This window comes from Alligator mississippiensis, chromosome 16 (genome assembly GCF_030867095.1).
Source record: "Alligator mississippiensis isolate rAllMis1 chromosome 16, rAllMis1, whole genome shotgun sequence".
NCBI lineage: Eukaryota > Metazoa > Chordata > Crocodylia > Alligatoridae > Alligator > Alligator mississippiensis.
In genome coordinates, this window is record NC_081839.1 from 10,697,100 (window position 1) to 10,716,386 (window position 19,287).

Consider the following 19,287-nt stretch of genomic DNA (forward strand, 5'->3'; position numbering starts at 1 on the left):
CATGAGCTGATCACCTTCACCATCCGCCGTAAACCAGGCAAGTCAGTCAGCAAAGCAGAAGTCCTTGACTTCAGGAAAGCTGGCTTTGACAAGCTCAGGAGGCTTGTTGGCATGGCCCTAAGGGACCATGACCTGAAGGGACGGGGAGTTCAGGAAGAGTGGTTGCTCCTCAAGGGAGTGATCCTGGAAGCACAAGCAATGTCTATCCCGTCTCGGAGGAAAGGCAGCAAAAGGACACAGCAGCCCCCTTGGCTCTGCAGGGAAATAGTGGACCTCCTGTGACTAAAAAGAATGGCTTATAAAGGATGGAAGGCTGGATCCACCCCCAAAGGCGCAGTACTCTGCACTGGTCCAGACCTGTAGGGAGCAAACCAGGAAAGCCAAGGCTGTGACTGAACTCAAACTGGCTACACGTATCAAGGATAATAAAAAGTCCTTTTTTAGATATGTGGGGAGACGGAGGAAAAGCAAGGGTAACATTGGACCCCTGCTAAACCATATGGGTCAACTGACAACCGATGCCCAGGAAAAAGCCAACCTGCTCAACGAGTATTTTGCATTGGTTTTTCACCAACCCCAAGGGATGGCCCTGCTCAATACGGTATAGAATGGCCGGTCACATCAACGTAGACCATGTGAAGGAACACCTTGAGAGATTGGACACCTTCAAGTCAGCTGGCTCAGACAGCTTGCACCCCAAGGTACTTAAGAAGCTGGCAAGCATCATAGCTTGGCCACTGGCACGGATCTTCGAGAACTCATAGCGCTCAGGTGAAGTGCCTAAGGATTGGAAGAAGGCCAATGTGGTGCCTATCTTCAAGAAAGGGAGGAAAGTAGATCTGAGGAACTACAGGCCCATCAGCCTGACCTCCACCACTGGGAAGATCTTGGGAAAAATCGAAGAGACCATTCTTGACAAGCTGGCTGAAGGCAACTTCTTGAGAAATAGCCAGCACGGGTTTGCTGCGGGTAGGTCTTGCCTGACCAATCTCATCACCTTCTACAACCAGGTGACCTATCACCTGGACAAGGGAGAAGAGATTGATGTCATATATTTCGACTTTAAAAAAGCTTTTGATTTGGTATCCCATGATCATCTTACAGAAAATCTGGCCAATCGTGGCCTCAGCTACATCACAGTCCGCTGGCTGGAGAATTGGCTTCGAGGTCAGACCCAGAGAGTGGTAGTTGATGGAAGTCAATCGTTTTGGTGTGCCGTGACTGGTGGGGTCCCCCAAGGCTCCATCCTTGGGTCTATCCTTTTCAACATCTTCATTAATGATGTGGACATTGGTGTCAGGAGCGGACTGGCCAAGTTCCCTGATGACACCAACCTTTCGGGTAAAGTGTCTACACCCGAGGACAGGATGGTGATCCAGGCTGACCTTGACAGGCTCAGAAAATGGGCAGATGAAAACCTGATGGCCTTCAACTCCGAAAAATGCAAGGTACTCCACCTTGGGAAGAAAAACCCATAGCCTGCTTATAGGCTTGGCAGTGCTATGCTTGCTGGCACCATGGCCAAAAGGGACCTAGGGGTCATGATTGACCACAAGATGAATATGAGCCACCAATGTGATGTTGCAGCTGGCAAAATGAGCAAAGCTCTGACTTGCATCCATAGATGCTTCTCTAGCAAATCCCAGGACGTCATCCTCCCATTGTACTCGGCTTTGGTGAGGCCACAGCTGGAGTACTGTATCCAGTTCTGGGCTCCACAATTTAAAAAGGATGTGGAGAAGCTTGAGAAAGTCCACAGGAGAGCCATGTGCATGATCAGAGGGCAGGAAAACTGACCTTATGATGAGAGGCTGAAAGCTATAGGACTCTTCAGCCTGGAAAAGCACAGGCTCAGGGGGGACCTGGTGGCTGCCTATAAGAATATAAGGGGTGCACATCAGAATCTGGGGAAACACCTGTTCACCTCAGTGCCCCATGGGATGACAAAGTCAAACTGTCACAAACTTCACAGTTTCATAGTTGGTAGGGTCAGAAGGGACCTGAGCAGATCATCAAGTCCGACCCCCTGCAGGAAAAAGTACTGGGGTCAAACAACCCCAGCAAGGTGTTCATCTAGCCTCCTTTTAAAGACCCCCAGGGTAGGAGCCAGCACCACTTTGCTTGGAAGGTGGTTCCAAGTCCTAGCCGCCCTGACTGTGAAGTAGCGCCTCCTGGTGTCTAGTCGGACTCTACCCTCTGCCAGCTTGTGGCTGTTATTCCTAGTCACTCCTGGTAGTGCTCGGGGGAACAGGGACTCTCCCAATGCCTGCTGGTCCCCTCTGACTAGTTTGTAATAGGCCACTAGATCCCCCATCAACCTTCTCTTGTGGAGGCTGAACAGGTTCAGGTCCCCTTAGCCCCTCCTCGTAGGGCCTGCCCTGCTGCCCCCGATCATGCGGGTGGCCTCCTCTGGACCCTCCCAATGCTGTCCACATCCCTCCTGAAGTGCAGCACCCAGAACTGGACACAGTACTCCAGCTGTGGCCTGACCAGTGTCGCATAGAGGGGGAGGATCACCTCCTTGGACCTGCTTGAGATGCATCTGTGGATGCATGACAAGGAACGGTTGGCCTTCCTGACTGCGTCCCCACACTGTCGGCCCATGTTCATTTTGGCTTCAGTAAAGATTCCAAAATCCTTTTTTACCTCTGCACTGACAAGGGATTTCCCCAGCCTGTAGATGTGCTGTTGGTTCTTCCTCCCCAGGTGCAGCACCTTGCACTTGCCAGTGTTGAAACCCATCCTGTTCTCATCCGCCCACCCCTGTAACCTGTCTAGGTCCAATTGCAGCCTATTCCTCCCTTCTAGCGTGCCCACATCCACCCACATCTTAGTGTCGTCAGCAAATTTGAAGAGGGTGCTTTTTACCCCCTCATTCAGGTCACTGATGAAGATGTTGAACAGCGTGGGTCCGAGGACTGAGCCCTGGGGGACCCCACTGCCCACATCCCTCCAGGTCGAAAATGACCCATCCACCACCACTCTGGGTGCGGCCCTCCAGCCAGTTAGTGACCCATTTGACTGTGTAGATGCCGACGCCACAGTCCCCTAGTTTTTTAATGAGAATGGGGTGAGAGACAGTGTCGAAGGCCTTCCTGAAGTCCAGAAAGACTACGTCCACTGCTACCCCTGTGTCTAAGGATTTTGTGACCTGGTCATAGAAGGCCACCAGGTTGGTCTGACAGGACCTGCCTCTAATGAACCCATGTTGGTTGCCCCTAAGCATAATCTCCTGTGCTGGCCCCTCGTAGACATGCCCCAGGATAATTCTGTCAAAAACCTTACCCAGGATCGAGGTAAGACTAACTAGCCTATAGTTTCCTGGGTCCTCCTTCCTCCCTTTTTTGAAAATGGGAACCACATTGGCCCTTTTCCAGTCCTCTGGCACCACACCAGAGCTCCACGAGTGCTCGTAGAGCTGTGCCAGGGGTCCTGCAATGACCTCTGCTAATTCCCTCAGCACTCTGGGGTGGAGATCGACAGGGCCAGCTGATTTAAATATGTCCAGTCCCTCCAGAAGTTCCCTGACTAGATCCTCACTGACCCTGGGCCTGGGTGCACCTCTCCCAGGGTCTGAGTGGGTCCCAGGGGGCGGGTTGGCCTGGTCCCTGCTCAGGAAAATGGAGGCAAAGAAATTGTTAAATAGGTTAGCCTTGTCGTCTGGTGCGACAACCAGATTTCCTGACATGTCTTGCAGAGGCCCCACGTTACCTGGTACCTTCTTTTTGCTTCCTATGTATTTAAAAAAGGACTTCTTGTTGTCCTTTATCCAGGTAGCTAATCCCAGCTTCTCCAAGACTGTTTCAGGCTGGACGTAAGGGAGAACTTCTTTACAGTCTGAGCCCCCAAGGCCTGGAATAGACTGTGGAACATGAGTGCCATCAGAACAGTGAATTGGACATTTATCTTGCTGGGATCCTGGACCCCAGCTGACTTCCTGCCCCTGGGGCAGGGGGCTTGACTCGATGATCTTCCAAAGGTCCCTTCCAGCCCTAATGTCTATGAAATCTATGAAATTTGATCACCTTTAACAAAGTAACTAACTGGGTGGCTGAAGAGAATAAAGTGGACGCGGTGTACCTGGACATCAGCAAGGCTTTCAACAAAGTTCCACGTGACCTTTGAATAAACCAGTGGTGCTCCATCTTTCAGCTGTGTGGCCTGGGCAAGTGGTGCGGAGTCTCACTGTGGGCCCCACACTGTCCAGCTCAGCTCCTTGCTCCCCCATGCCAGCCTGCTCTGCTCTCTGCCACCCCACACTGTCCAGCTTTGCTCCCTGCTGCCCAGCTGTGCTCCCTGATGCCTGACTCAGCCTTGCACCACCCTGATCAGCCCTACAAACTCAACCTAGTGCAAAGATTCATGCTGTCTAGCTCATGGGGATCCCCCCAGCCCAGAAATTTGACAGCAGGGAAACAGCGGTTGTGCTGCCACTGTTTCCCACTGCCAAATTCTTGGGACTGTGGGCAGCCCCATGCACAGCTGTCCCTAGGGGTGTGCAGGGCCCGAGGCATATCAGCCTGTGTGGGGCCAAGGGGGGGTGGGAATGGTCAAACCGTGGAGCCAGCCGTGCACCCAAAGCATGGGGCCTGGGGCAGCCGCCCCACTTGCCCACCCTTAGGGATGGCCCTGGCCCCAAGAGCTGGATAACAATTACTCCACAGGCCAGATTTGGCCCACATCCTGGGGACTGAACATACCTGTCATAAACAAACGGTAGAAAGGTGAATTAGATTAAACTGATATGAGGTGGATAAACAATCAGCTCAGTAACCAAAAGCAAAGGTCATTTTAAATGGATCCATGTCAGAATAGCAGGAAGTTACACACGGCATCCCACAGGAGCCTGTCCTGGGCTTGCTGCTGTTCAACATGATCACAAATGTTTTGGATGCTGGAAGACAGAGCTTCCTAAGCAAATCTGCAGATGGCACAAAACTGGGAAAGACTGCAAAAACATGGAAGGACAGAAGCACAATTTAGAAAGACCCTGACTGAAAGCTGGGCTAGAGACAACAGGATGAATTGCAACACTGATAAATGCAAAATGCTACAACTCAGAAAGAACAGAAATACAAAATGGGTGACAACTGGATGGAGGGCAGCTCTGTGTAGAAGGATCTAGGAGTCTTGTGGATCACACACTCAATAGGAGCCTGTAAAATGACACATCTGTAAAAAAAGCTACCACAGTTTTGGGTTGCATCAATAGAAAGATTAGATGTATGAGATGGAAGGTGATCATGCCGCTTTATTTAGCATTGGTTAGGCCTCATCTAGAGAATTTGTGCAGTTCTGGGCTCCACATTTTAATAAATAAGAAAGGGTCCAAAGGTAGGCTGAAGAGCTGCCATAAAGAGGGAGAACATCTTGTCTCCATTGCTGTGGAGAGCAGGACATGTAAAAATGGTTTGAAAAGGCAACAGAGTAAGTTTAGAGAGATACTAGGAAAAAAAAGAGCTCTGCAGCCTGAAGAAACTAGATATTGGAGAGGACCATGCTCAGCAGCAAAAAAAAAAAAAAAAAAGGCAGCAGAGCTCCATAACAACCTTAGTTATAAAACAACATTCAGGCCCCTGTTAATTGCTCCATAAATTATAACTGTCACACATTCAGACAATTAATGGAAAACAGCAAAACAGAAAACCAGCCACACAAAATTCTACAAAATATATGTAACATTTTTGTGGCCAGTTTCCATCCTGCCTTAAACTGAACATGTGGCAGGGTAGCTGTCATGCAGCCTGATGTCAGCTGCAAGACGGGGCTTGGTTGAAAGCTCCCCCATGTCGGCAGGCTGACAGCTGTGTGGCACACACAGTTCTACATGGGGCTGCACCCTACTGTTTCCAGGTGCTGAGTCAAGGGGATGTGTTGGGTGCAGCCAAGCCTGGGGATTTTGTCCGGGGCATGCCCATATTCTTGCTGGGGGTACAACCCAAAGGATCCTGGTTAGAGAGCCTAGCTCCTCTGCTTACAGTCAGATTAGTCACCACATTTGAAATCAGGAAGCAATTTAATCTGTGGACAGATGAGCACGAACTGTGGGGGTTTTGCCTTCCTCTGCAGCAGAGGGCATGGTCTTCTTTTTTGGATTTCTCAAGTATATTTTTACTGTCTTTCAGCGGTGGGACACTGACAATGGCCTTGTTCCCCTACTTTACCTGTGCCAGGTTAGGGAGCTCTTGGTGTTTTGGGGCAATGTGCCTTGTGATTGTATGACAGGGTTGATTGTGTACTTTTAGAAACAGGTCAGACCAGCACTTGTATGGGATGGTTTGGATAGGGCTGATCCTGCCTTGAACAGGGGTTTGGATTAGATGACCTTGATTTCTCTTCCAGCCCTATTTTTCCTTGATTCTGTTAGATACTCATCAGCCACTGCACACCCTCCTCCCAGCCACACATGCAACAAACAGTGCTCATGTACATGTGCACACAGGCACATCCCTAAACATACTGCACACATGCACACACCCATGTTGCACAGACACTGCAAACTGTACACAAGGCACATGCTTAACACCCACAATACCCACTCATTCACCATACATGAACTCACTGCAGACCCACTGTACACAGACACAGGGCCCGAGATGTCCAAATATCTCCAGCTCTCAGTGTCACCCGTCATTTCCTAGCCATGATGTAGTCACCTAGCTCCCAAAAGAGGCAGCACACACTGCTGCATGAAGCCTCCTATGGGATGCAGTGCTGCAACTTATTTCCTGCCAGGGCTATTGTTATCTGCTCTTCTCTCGGTTGGGATCCAAACAATCCTGTGCTCCATGGTCAGGGGTGGCCAAAGAGCCAAGCTCCTTCAAGGGCCCTCTCTGAACACAGTGGGGTGACTTACGGCTGGCAGGGGTGGGACAGGGCTCGCAGGGCTTGTTCCAAGCCTTGCCAATGTTGTAGGAGCAGCAGCACATCTTCTTGGTCATGTTGAAGGAGAGCTCATTCTCACAGGTGTCATTGTAGTTGCGGTAGCACACACTCTTCCTCATGTCTGTAAAGGCAGCACAGAGATCACTTCAACAACAGCACAGGGGGTGGTTGGCTTGTGCCCTAAGCTCCTCACCCACAGAAGGTGTTTGGGAGACAGGCTTCCTAGCCCAATCTCATGGGATACAGCCATGGGAAACCCTGGATAAATGAACTGAGACCATCATTTAGCAACAGTAATATTTAGCCCTGGTCAGCTCTTGAATCCAGGGTTTGGGCACTGCCAATAGCTGCATGAATGGAATGGACATCTCTGCTCTACAGAGATGGAAACTGACTTCCAGACCCAACGTGGCTAGCCAAGTCCCCTAAGTGAGCTAGTTGCAGAGGTGGGCACAGAGCCTACGCCACCTCCAAACCAGGCCCCCTTCCACAGTGCAACAGGCACGGATGCCACCAGCAGTAGATTCTTGCCACAAAGATCTGGCTGCTGATCCTTGGGCTTGTCAAGGGACTGGCAGTGGTCACAGACTTGTGGTCACAGACTCAATACAGTGACAAGGATAGAGTGACTGGTCCCCAGAATGTCCAGTTGAATACACCCTCCCCTATTCCCTGATTTGTGTCTCTGGTCAGCTTTCCAGTAAGAAGCAACCCAGGAGTGGGAGGCAGAATGGTGAGAAGCATTGCCCTACCCAGACCCTTGCTGCTCCCTGCAAGAACCAACTAGTTACCGCTATTGCTGCTGCAAGCAGATCACAGTGGGAAAGTGACTCACCCAGGGTCATCAGTGAGTCCCAACCTGCTACACCCCTGCTATCACTACTTTCTCACCACACTCTCTGCTCTCTGGTTTGACCTAGAATGCCTGAAATGCCGTAAGTACAGCCTGGCAGAGACCCTGCTTAGCTGGGGCGTCCCCAGCCCCACATCTTTCCCAGATGCAGATAGTGCCATACCCATGCAATTGTTTCCTCCGTTGACCTGCATGTACTCAGGGGGGCAGACGCAGGTGTAGTTGCCAAGGGTGTTGTAGCAGGTTCCAGGGCCACAAATCCCAATGTGGGCTGAACACTCATCAATATCTGCCAAAACAGTAATGTTGGAGATTTAACTGATAGGCACAAGGTAGGGGGAGTGGGGCAGATGGGACAGAGCAGGGGCAGGTAAAGCACAGTGTGTGGCACAGGTCAGCAGGGCAGGATGGGCAGAGGCTTAAAGCAGATTCAGTAAGTGAGGTCTGACATAGGGGTGGGGATTCAGCCCTGACAGGGAACTGGGGAAAGGGCCATGGTCCATCCCACCCAACAGGGAGGACCCAGTTCAGACACAAGCACTACTTTGTTAGGTTGAGGGCTGTCAGCTGTGGAGCTCTGCAGATGGAGGTGACTCTTTACTCATCCTTCTGAACAGAGTGGGGGACTATCCACAGTTGGGTTTGGGACTGGGCCTGAGGCCTCTGGATTAAGAACAGGGAATGGAGAAAAAGGCAATGAACACAGGTGGATCTCCTGAGACACAACCAGCCATGTGCCAACTGGGTGAGGTCAGCCATGAAGGCATGCTCCCTAGCAGGCTCAACTGAGCTATGCATGTACACATGCCACACACGTACACATACACACATGCATGAGAGTGCAATACCTTCGCAGATGCGTGTATCCTCATTTAGGTAGTAGCCAAGGGGACACTCACACTGGAAGCTGCCAAATGTGTTCACACAGTTGCCCCCCTGGCACAGACCTGGCAGTTCCTGGCACTCATCGATATCTGTCAACAGAAAATGGCAAGGAAGCAGTCTCATCCCACAGGGGCAGGGAGACATCACATGAAACTTGCTGCCCTGGACTTCCATGGAGCCAGAATACGTACAAGCTGGGGTCTGCACAGCAAAGGCTCAGAGACACCAGGCCTGTTACATGCTACGTGGCACAGAAGGTCCAGTGAATTCAGGCCACAGGCCTGACAACAGGCCTTGGCTTGGGATATTGGGGCAGGCAACACCTCTTGCTGGTGTGACTCCACAGCCTTAGGGCAGCTGGGCTTCTGCAGATGAGCCAATTCTGCTTACCCTCCAGGATGACAGTGATGGGGTTGGGCCTGAAGCCTTCTCCTCCAGGACACAGGGTTTTGTACTCCGCTGGAGAAAGAGAGTTAGGTAAGGTTGAGAGGCTCACCATGGAGCAGGGCCAGAAGGAGAAACCAGTGAGAACTCAGGACAGAGAGAGGCCCTGCGTGTTAATGTGGGGAGGCAGGTGGAGCTGCCTGACCCAATCAACCACACTCAGAGCACCTTATCACACCCCTGCCCCCAGCCAACGCACCTGGAGTTAGAATGATGCATCTGAGCCAAGTCTGTTACACTGTACTTCAGCCTACTCACTCAACCTAGATACGCTGTGTCCTAGCATAGACTGCCGCACACCACCCAAGCCCTAGTATGGCCAATCTTACCTAGACCCATAACAACACATTCCAGCCCAGCCTGCTACAACCTACCCCAGGGCTCAGCCCAGCTTGTACTGATCAGGTACATCGTGCCTTAGTATATTTGGTCACACCTCACCCAGCCCCCTAGCACAGCCCACCCCACATGGATCTGAAATGATACACCTCTGCTTGGTCTGTCACACCCTCCTGTAACCATATGGCAGAGCCTGTTCTATCCTGAGCTGGCATGATGAGCCCTGATGGGGCCTGACACCCTGACTGATGAACCCCACTGAAATGCAGCCCATTTCCATCTTGCAGCTCTAATCTGCCTTGCCTTTTGGAGCAGGCGGAAGCTCTAACCCTAGCTGTGCACGAGGTTCATCCCCCAGAGTTCCTCGACTCACTTGTATTTGCAGGAGGGCAGAGCTCACAGGGATTGCCCCAGGCACGGCCCAGTGAGCAGCAGCAGGAGGCTCGAGTGACTCCAACTCCGATTTCAGCACTGCAGGAGATCCCACCATCCCCTCGGTCCTGAGTGTCCAGGAAGCAGTTACCAACACGGGTGTCTGTACAGAAAGAGAGAGTCAGATCTGTGGGAGCAAAACCCCTCCCTGCACAGCCAATGCCAGCCACAGGCCTAGAGGGCAAGAGGAAAGACCCATTTATTGTGTCAGTGAAGCCAGTGTGGTCAGTGAACCCAGAAGTTTCAGAAGATTTGGGAGACAACATGGGAAGCCTCTTGCAAGCACAGGAACTGTCCTCTCTGAGTACAGAAGGGATCTGTAGCATTCGGTCTCCACAGTGCTGAAGTGGTCACCTGCTATTTTTTATTACAGTTAGTGAGGCACATGCAAACAGCTGGGCTGATTTCTTCCCGTGCAATGCTCCTGTTTTGCTGCAGTCAGCGGTCTTGCCAGCACAGGACGCCTAATTTAACTAACAAACCCTGCTTCCATGATGGAGCATGTGTCACATGCCAGGGCACTGGGAAACGAGGCTGTTAAGAGAGGGTCGTGGGGCTCATAGAAGATAACCAGATGATAATAAAAACAGGCCTTTTCACAGTTAGTGTTAATCTGTGAAATTGCCATTAGCTCTGATGGAAGACAATGTAAAACAGGACTAAGTGCTTTTCCAGAGACTTAACCTATTTCTAGTTACATTAGACTGGCTAGTAACCATCTGCAATTCATATCCTTCCCTACCTCCTCCCCTCTAACATCCTTGATTCCAGGTTATGAATCAACCATGAAGAGCCTGGGGCTAGAGAGACAGTTTTTCCAGAGCTGGTGAATTTCTGCACTGTTGATCCCTAAATGTGGCAATGGCCAGCACCAGTGCTGCTTGGGTCTGGAACAGCTGGATTGGACTTGGAGTAGGGGCTAAGGAGTATGGACAGGGTTGCACTCACCCACGCATCCTACACCAGTAGGGTTCAGCTCAAAGTCCTGGGGGCAGTTGCACAAGTAGCTGCCTGGGGTGTTGACACACAGACCATTGATGCAGTTCACAGGGTCTGCACACTCATTGATATCTGAAGGGAGAGGGAAGACTTGTAATCAGGAGCAGTCACTGGTCACTGTGGAAAACTCAGCTATGTCCTGAAGCTGTGTACATACATGGACTGCCTCTCCACATACCCACATGATGGGGGGACACACCAAGGACTCTCATACGATGGGAAACTGCCCTTCCAGAGAAAGTTTTGGCCTTGTCCTGATGCCTCTAGGGCTCAGACGCCACACACAGTCCCACGCATCTGGATTACCGCCAGCTGTCTGAAGTTTGTCAGTCTCACAGAGCCATTCAGACAAAGCCCTGCCAACTCAAACTATGCATCCTTAACAACTCTTAGCTCCAGCTGTCAGAGCCTTTCCCTGGTCAACCTAGGGCCAGCCTCACCACTGCAGGTGACTCTTGGCACTAGCTGCAAATGGGTTCCTCCACAGCAGTTTCCCACCTTATCCTCTGGGAACCCCAGCTACCTGTGCAGTTGCCTCCACTCCTATCTAGCTCGTAGCCATCGTCGCAGGCACAGCGGAACATCCCTGGAAGGTTTTGGCAGGTCCCAAAGACACAAATGTTCTGGAAGGTGCATTCATCAATGTCTGTAAAAGAAAGAGAGGGCTGAGAACAATTCTGGGTCTAGTGTGCATGCACCCCATACACTACATGACCATCTCCATCACTTGCTGATGCTGGATATGGAAGCAGGGGCTTAGCTCGGCAGTTTTCAGATGGCATCTTTTTCTCAGAACTATGGAGAGTTCATCCTCTCATCACACAATGGCCTGGCTCCTGTCTTAGGACCCCTGGGGTCTGCAGGAGTCACAGGCTCACCTGGAAATTGCTAAACTAAAGCAGACAAACAGGGGGGTAGAGGAAAATGGCTGGCTGAAACCTGCTGCAGAGCTCCCATTGTCATGAGTGATGGGTGAGAGGGGCTGTGAGATGAGGAAAATGTCAGCCCATGCTTTCTGGCCCTGGTACTTTTTGAAGAGACTCCCTTGATCTTCTACATACCATGGTATCAAACTCAAGCTCCCCTCTGAGCCAGTGAATGTGACAACTCTAGAGCCTTACCCCTCTCCCTTGGCACCAGAGGATTAGCGCCCAGCTCCAGGTAGCAGCTTTGTGTGGAGGCCCTGGATCTCCTAGGGGATGGCAGAAGGAGCCTTGTGCTACAAGACTCTGAGCTCTTACCTTGGCAAGCCTTGCTGTCCTCTGTGGGGTTGAAGCCCATCTCACATTCACAGCGGTAGCCTCCTGGCGCATTCAGGCATTGCCCATTCTCACACAGGTTCACATTGTCTGCACATTCATCCACATCTGGGAGGGGATTTGAGTATGAGAAGCATTCAGCATTACTGGAAAGACCACAGCTCTCACCCCCCCCCCCCCCCCGAATATGCCCATGCACCTCTACTTTCTAGCTTATGCCTGTTCCCCAGAATCAAGGGCACCTGGGAGAGACAGCCCTGCAGAAAAAGGATGGAGGCTCTTGGGTTTTTTTCTTATGACTTTCCAAGAGGGACCTGATGCAGGTACGTGCTGTTTTGAAAGGGCTCCTGGTCCCAGATCACATTCTACATCTCCATACACATTGTATCAGGAGGTCTTGAAGGTCTTGAAGAACCTCTTGATATGCTCTTGGGGTGGAAGGCCTATTTTGATAGGACCCAACAGATAACCAAGAGTACAGGGATGGTGTGATCCCATGGCTACCTGAGCAGGCTGGGATGGAGAGAATACTAAGTTTAACTGAGTAGGCTGAGATGAGAGCACCCTACAGGTAATCAAGAGGGCTGAAATGAGGGATCTCACAGGTAACCAGCAGGCTGGATTGGTCTTAGGGAATACACCTGACAATCACAGTTTTGTTTGCCTCTTAGAGAATGGGGTGGATGGAGGAAGTCTCTCTTCCATAACTCTGATACCAGACAAACGCAGCCTTAGCCAGGCAATGGTAAGACAATTTCTACAGCTGTAGAAGAGAGAGGCAGACCTGGAATGGAGCATCCTGGCCTTGCTCTTGCTGTTCCAAAACCTGAGGCTGTGTTCCATACCTGAGCAGGAAAAGCCATCCCCATTGAAGCCCTCTCGGCATGCACAGCGGTAGGAGCCTGGTGTGTTCACACAGTTGGCATTCAGGTTGCACTTGTGTTCTTCAGTGGCACATTCATCCAAATCTGGGGGAGCAAGAAACCCAATTAGAGAGTTTCTACTTGCAGCTTTGCCTCTGGGTCTAAGTACTGGCCTGGTTGACTGCATGTTATGGTCTGGGCCTTGGAAAGCCTGGGCTGTGCATCATAATTCCTGGCAATACATCCCTTACTGGTAAGTGCAAACATCTAGGAAGATGCTACAGTACATGGACACCCGTAAGACCCATGAAACACTGATGTACACGTGCAGGCATGCATATGTTGTATGTGTGAACATACATGCACTTGGAAAATTGTAAGTGCATGTATAAGCCCCTAGAGCCCCCAAGTGCAAATGGCTAGGGAATATGGAAGTCCCCTCCCCTCCTTGGCTGGAACTTACCATTGCATTTCAGACCATCTCCAAGCCAGCCTGTGCGGCACTTGCACTTGAAGCTCCCAGGTACATTGATGCATGAGGCATGCATGTCACAGTTGTGAGCTCCAATTTCACACTCATCGATATCTGCATAAAAGAAGAGTGTCAGTCCTGACACATCCAGGTTTCCTTGAGAAGGGAGGGGAAGCCTATGGGCTGGTATCAGCCTGAACACTGGACTCTTGAGTTCATGGGTATGGACCAGGCTGAACTAGGAGTTTGCTTCTTTGAGTCCCTTAGGAAGGGTCTATGCTCACACAAGATTGATCTCCAGGGTGCTTACAGAGATAGACAAGGCTGACTGAGAGGTAAGTCTCTGGGACCCTTTGGGCTGGACTGGGGTGCCAGGAGCCATGGCAGCAGGCAGGCTCTAATGCCCAAGCTGGCTTTGATTACCATAATGGGCCTGACTGCCCAGCTGACTCCAGATACCTACAGGCGTATCTGCTTGGATATAAGCAGATGACCTCTTAGTATTCCTTAGGCTACTCAACAGGAGAGATGCCTCTTTGTGTGGCTCCTAGCTCCTAAGCCTTGCCTGAATCCACGTCTAGCTCCTAGTTCCTGGTCCCTGACTGTTGGCCCCTTCCCTCTTCACTTCAGTTCAGAACCTTGTCTTCTGAAAACTGTCCCCTGCCTTGTAGCTTTAGTTCAGCAATTGCCACGTCCTTGTTCCTTACAGCTACAGCTGCTTTCTTCAGATGCCCTGGCTAGTGACTTCAGTCTGAATGCCAGCTTCCTGTTAACCCCTCTGACTTGTGACTATCTTGGTGACTACTCACATCTTGGTCCCTCACAGATCTCCATTTCCTGACCTTCCTGCTCTTGATCCCTTGTCTCACGACTTTAGTTTGGACCCTCACTGACTGCCATATGCTGGCCATTCCCAGATACTACCTGTGCAACCAGTGGTTCCCTTCTTGACAAAGTAGCCAAGCTGGCAGTGGCAGATGAAGGAGCCCTTGGTGTTTTCACATTCCCCGTGAAGGCAGATGTTGGGATTGAGGTCGCACTCATTCACATCTGCATAAAAAGAACAGTTTAGTACTCTGCTCCTGCCCAAATGTCAGTGCCCCAGGTCTGGGTTGCAGTTTCTCTCTCCACCAGACACTGGCTTGGCACTACAGTTCAGTGATGGAGCCTGCCCATGGACATGAGGGAGGGTCATTCTCACCAATACATGTTTTCATGTCTAATGAAGCCATGAAGCCATCGAAGCAGAGACAGCGGTATTCCCCAGGGATGTTGGTGCACTGGCCCCCATCACAGATGTCTGGGTTATCCTCACATTCATCGATATCTGCAGAGGGAGAAAGGAAGGGTGCCCCTGTCCTAGCACATATATTACATCTGTGGAGGAGAAAAGCTCTGGCAGTCCAGTGTGGGAGCATACTCAGTAGTTTATTAGATATGGGAGATTGCTGCATATGTCACTGAGCCAGAGGGCCCATGTGTAGGCTGGTTTGTATCTGTGTCCATGGGGGAGGCTGTAACCCATGAGATGTCACGGGGGAAGCAAATGCTGCAAATGGCAAGACATCAAAAACAGCGGCTGAGTGCTGGGCTCAGACTGCACACTTGATGACCCATGGGGAGGTCGTGTTGGAGCCTGGCCCTGTTGGCAATGCTGGCCATGGAACGTACCTATTTAATTGTTCCTGGGCCATTAAGTAATATTAGTATGACAGCAGCCCCTGTTCCACGCATCCACATTCTAGAAAGGGCTGGGCACTGGGGTGCCCAGCTGTGCAAAGGGCAGGGTGGGGATGTCACGCATGTGAGGATCCGAATGCTGCCATTCCTGTGCGCTGGTTGCTGGTGGAGGCTGTCATTCCCTGGGGCAGGGTTCTGACATCAGTGTGAACAACCGCTGACAACGTCACACAAGGCACCTTTGTTGACACAAAGCACTAAGTGCCAATCAGTACATAAGAAGTGCTCATCCCGTGTGTGGGACAGCACTATATCAGTGTTGAAAGTGAGGCCTGTGTGAGGCAGGGTTGCTCATCAGTATGAATGGCTATGTGCTGACAGAAGCATAAGTCGGATGTCCCTATGTGCTGTTCATGATCCCTCAAGACAAGGCATAAAGATGTTGCCTCCCAAGCCACAAGAAATCACTCCAAAATAACAAGAGGCAGTAGTGAATCCTGAAACTCCTGTACAGCCTCTGTGCCATCACCAACAAGCAGCCACGTTGTCCACTCACCTGTACACGACCTCTTATCTGGCATCAGTGCGTAGCCCTCACTGCAGCTGCACTGGTAGCTACCCTCTGAATTGGCACAGTGTGTATCACAGCCGCCATTCATGATGGTGCACTCATCAATATCTGCATTAAAACAATCCTTTGTCAGTCACTTCCCAGAGCCACTGGCTGGGGAACATACCTCACAGGCAGAAGTGGCTGAACAGGGTGTGTGTGCACATGGCTAGCTGCACAGGAAAAAACACTCAGGCTCAGAAAGCAGCCGTGCAGACAGATAATACCTGCCTGGTGGGCTTCAGGGGACATGATTCACAGGAGCCCCAAGGCCCTGAAGTGGAAATGCTTCCTTCATTCCCATTGGCTGCTTTAACACTGCATATCACAGGACACCATCAGGTGCTAATAAATGCATTACTGGAATTCACTCCCAGTGACTCTCCTGCCCAAGGGAAGATACCCATCCCACCTCCCTCCTGAAGGGGGTACTTTCCAGCACTTATTTAGACCATTTCAAATGGAGTTAAAGACAGTCCCTTGTTCCGGCTCCAACTGGGTGATTTATTAGTAGCTAAGGCAAAAGGTATTATTGTGATCACCATTGCTGCCTTCTTTCACATACTGGCCACAAACTCCTGAACTGAGCTCAGTTACTTCTGGGTACCTCATTGAAAATAAAGCAGGAGGACTCACCAACACAGCCCTGTCTGTCTGGAGTGGCCTGAAAGCCTGAGTCACACGTGCACTGGTATGTGCCGATGACATTGACACAGCGCCCGTTGCGGCACAGGTTATCACTGAGAGAGCATTCGTTGATATCTGGGTTGGAGAAAAAGGATTAATCAGTGTACAGGGCACTGCTTGGGTATAACCCACCCCTCAATGCTGCTAAAGAGAATTCAGCTTGTTAATAATGACTCCAGTGGTGTCCCTGTACTCCCAGACCTGCCTGCCCCACTGCCCCACTCCTTTTTGCAAACTTACCCAAGTTCCTGTCCTTCTTCCTTTGCTCTTCTCCAACAGCTCCCCATAGAGTGGAGAAACTAGGCCAGTCCCTCATGTCTGCCCACCTGTAGCTCCCAGGTTGTCATGTCTCAGCTCTCCCTGTATTCCTATAGGGCACTTCCCTGCGCTCTCTGGTTTGCAGCTCCTCCCAATTAACGCTCCTGTCAAAGTGCTAGGTACTATTTAAACTTCCAAACAATTAGAACCAGAGGATCCTAATCCTGATGGCTATACCTCTACCAGATCCCTGCTGTAGCTCTGTACAGCATCAGCTGGATTAACCTTTGCTCACAGACCTTTTCCTAGCTTACCCTCTGCTCACAGTGCTGTCACCTAGGCAGTCAGGATACCATCCCTCACTCACTGCCCTCTCAATCAAGTCTTAGGGACAGCAGGTAAATAAAAGGAAGCTCTGGGAGTGACCAGATCCTTGGGCCCAATCCTTGGAATGCAGAGTATCCTCAATTCCCCAGTGACCTGAGTGGGAGTTGCATGTACCCAGCATGGGCTAAGGATTAAGCACATAGAGGGTAGTAAATGGCGGGGGGTACAAATCTCTGGTGAACTGGCTCAGGTCACAGGCTCTCCTGTGGTTGCTAATGGTGAATGAGAAGGGCCTCCTATAGTCATGCCCAGATCTAGTCTATCAGCTCACCTACGCAGGCATGGCCTTCACTGGTTAGCTCATGGCCTGGGGGGCAGATGCATTCAAAGCTGCCCTCATTGTTGACGCAGATCCCGCCACGGCAGAGCAGGGGGTCCCGCTCACACTCATCAATATCTGCAGAGAGCAGGACACAAGGACTCAGTCAGTTCAACATTTCAGCTGGTGTTTCCATGTAATGCATGACACTAACACCAAGGACCATCATCCTAGAAGCACCACTGAAACCAGGCAGACATTCGCCTTACAAATTTGCCCACGTTATCAAAAGATAAAACAGCAACACATCTGAGAACCTAGAAGAGGCCATGTTAGGAATCTGGCATGAATTTCCACTCATTCATGGAGTGGAAGGCCCCATTTTGCAGGGAAAATTTTGGCTCCTGACTCCCATGCTAGTTAGCTTTGCACAGGCCTCGTTGCATACCCACTCACAAAGTCCTCTCCCTAGCTGGAGCATGCTGAACAAGGGAGATTCGGGGTTGAGCCAAGTTTTGTTAGAATTCCAGTCTAAATGCTGCATGCATCTATTCCCAGCTCTTCTAGTCAATGCTCAAGCTGTGTCAGCAGAACAACACATTAGCTGAGATACACTAGCAGTAGCCTTTACGCAGAATGGCCACATCAGCGATTCACAGTGCACAAGCCCTGCAAAGTGGCTCAGCTGGCACTTGGGAAGTGCCGCATGAGGGCTGCAATGCACTGCAGAGACTTACAGCAGTGCTGTCACCAACCAGAATCTCCAACGCACACTTGTCTTGGATGGCAGAGTGACACTGTGCCCACGGGCCCTCATTGCTTGTGGCAGGACACAAAGATCAGTACAGAGAATGCAGTACATGTGCCAGCCTCCTGACATCTGAGCCTGATCCCTCTCACACTCCCACTGACTTCCATAGGAATTAGACTGGGATCCAGACTCTTTCTATGCCAGTGATTCTCAACTGGGGTAATGCAGCACCCTAGGGTGCTGTGAGATCGCTTTAAAGGTGCTATGGTATCTGGCCCCTATGGAAGGACACAAGTGCTCTCGCCTCTCTGTCCTGTGCCCCATGCTGCCCCTGCCTCCCACAGACCAGTAGTGTCTGTAGCTGCTCCTTTGGAACCTGCTGCTGTTGTCCTTCCTCCCCTTTCTCTGCATAGCTCCAGTGCTAGTGGCCCCCGATGCTGTGAGCAGCACAGTCTGTCATTGGGTGGGTGGACAGGTGGATGTAGGGATCTGGAGCTCTTATTCCACTTCCCCCCCTACTCTTGGGCCTATGGGAGAGGCCACAGGGGCATATAGCTATAGTTGCAGGTGTGTAAGATCTGGATGAGCAGCTTTGATGGCAGGAGCTACCCTTGCCCCTTCAGGTACAGATGGGGTTCGAGGGGCGGGGGAGGCGGTCAGGAAAGGGAAAATGATGGGAAGAAGAGGGCAAGGTGGGGTCAGGTTTTGCCCCCACTGCCATGACCTGGTACCAGCTAGATGAGTGGTTCTCAAGGTCCCCCTCCATAACTTGTCTGAGTTTAGATGCTAGCTCACTGATTCTCAACTGGGGTGATGCTAAATTCAGAGAAGTTATGGAGGGAGCCTTGAGGTTAAAAAGGTTGAATAGCTATTCTTTGTGGTGGACGGTGCCACATAGGGGAGCAGCAGTTGTACAGACTGCAGGATACACCCCTGATCTGAGCAGAGAACCGGTCCTTCAGCCTTCTCGCTGGGCTGGTATGAATGTGTTTTGTGAAGCTTGCAGTGAAGTTCTGAGCAGGTGATGGTGCGTTTTTGCATTAATCCCTTTGAAAGCCATTAAGACTCAGTGGGTGGGGCAGAGAAAGGGAGTGGAATACCCATCTGGTAGGAAGGCTCAACTCTGAGAACGGCCTGGGAGCTGTTTCCACCGAGGCCATGACTGCAAAGATAATTATGAATTCCAGAGCACAGACAGGCTCCCAAACACCAGCTAGTATGGAG

General features: G+C 51.0%; 1 protein-coding gene across 1 annotated transcript in view; it reads right to left on the reverse strand.

Moving 5' to 3' along the window:
• The window catches only part of FBN3 (fibrillin 3), a 260,268-nt gene that overhangs the window by 37,019 nt on the left and 203,962 nt on the right, over positions 1 to 19,287 (reverse strand). The window contains exons 27-41 of the mRNA XM_014599850.3: positions 17,325 to 17,450; positions 16,358 to 16,483; positions 15,668 to 15,790; positions 14,633 to 14,758; positions 14,356 to 14,481; positions 13,423 to 13,545; positions 12,942 to 13,064; positions 12,079 to 12,204; positions 11,361 to 11,483; positions 10,787 to 10,909; positions 9,780 to 9,941; positions 9,014 to 9,082; positions 8,587 to 8,712; positions 7,902 to 8,027; positions 6,857 to 7,006 (exon numbers count right to left, since the gene is read on the reverse strand). Coding sequence (XP_014455336.1) covers positions 6,857 to 7,006; positions 7,902 to 8,027; positions 8,587 to 8,712; positions 9,014 to 9,082; positions 9,780 to 9,941; positions 10,787 to 10,909; positions 11,361 to 11,483; positions 12,079 to 12,204; positions 12,942 to 13,064; positions 13,423 to 13,545; positions 14,356 to 14,481; positions 14,633 to 14,758; positions 15,668 to 15,790; positions 16,358 to 16,483; positions 17,325 to 17,450 — 1,878 coding nt within the window. The remainder of the gene's footprint in view (positions 1 to 6,856; positions 7,007 to 7,901; positions 8,028 to 8,586; positions 8,713 to 9,013; positions 9,083 to 9,779; positions 9,942 to 10,786; positions 10,910 to 11,360; positions 11,484 to 12,078; positions 12,205 to 12,941; positions 13,065 to 13,422; positions 13,546 to 14,355; positions 14,482 to 14,632; positions 14,759 to 15,667; positions 15,791 to 16,357; positions 16,484 to 17,324; positions 17,451 to 19,287) is intronic.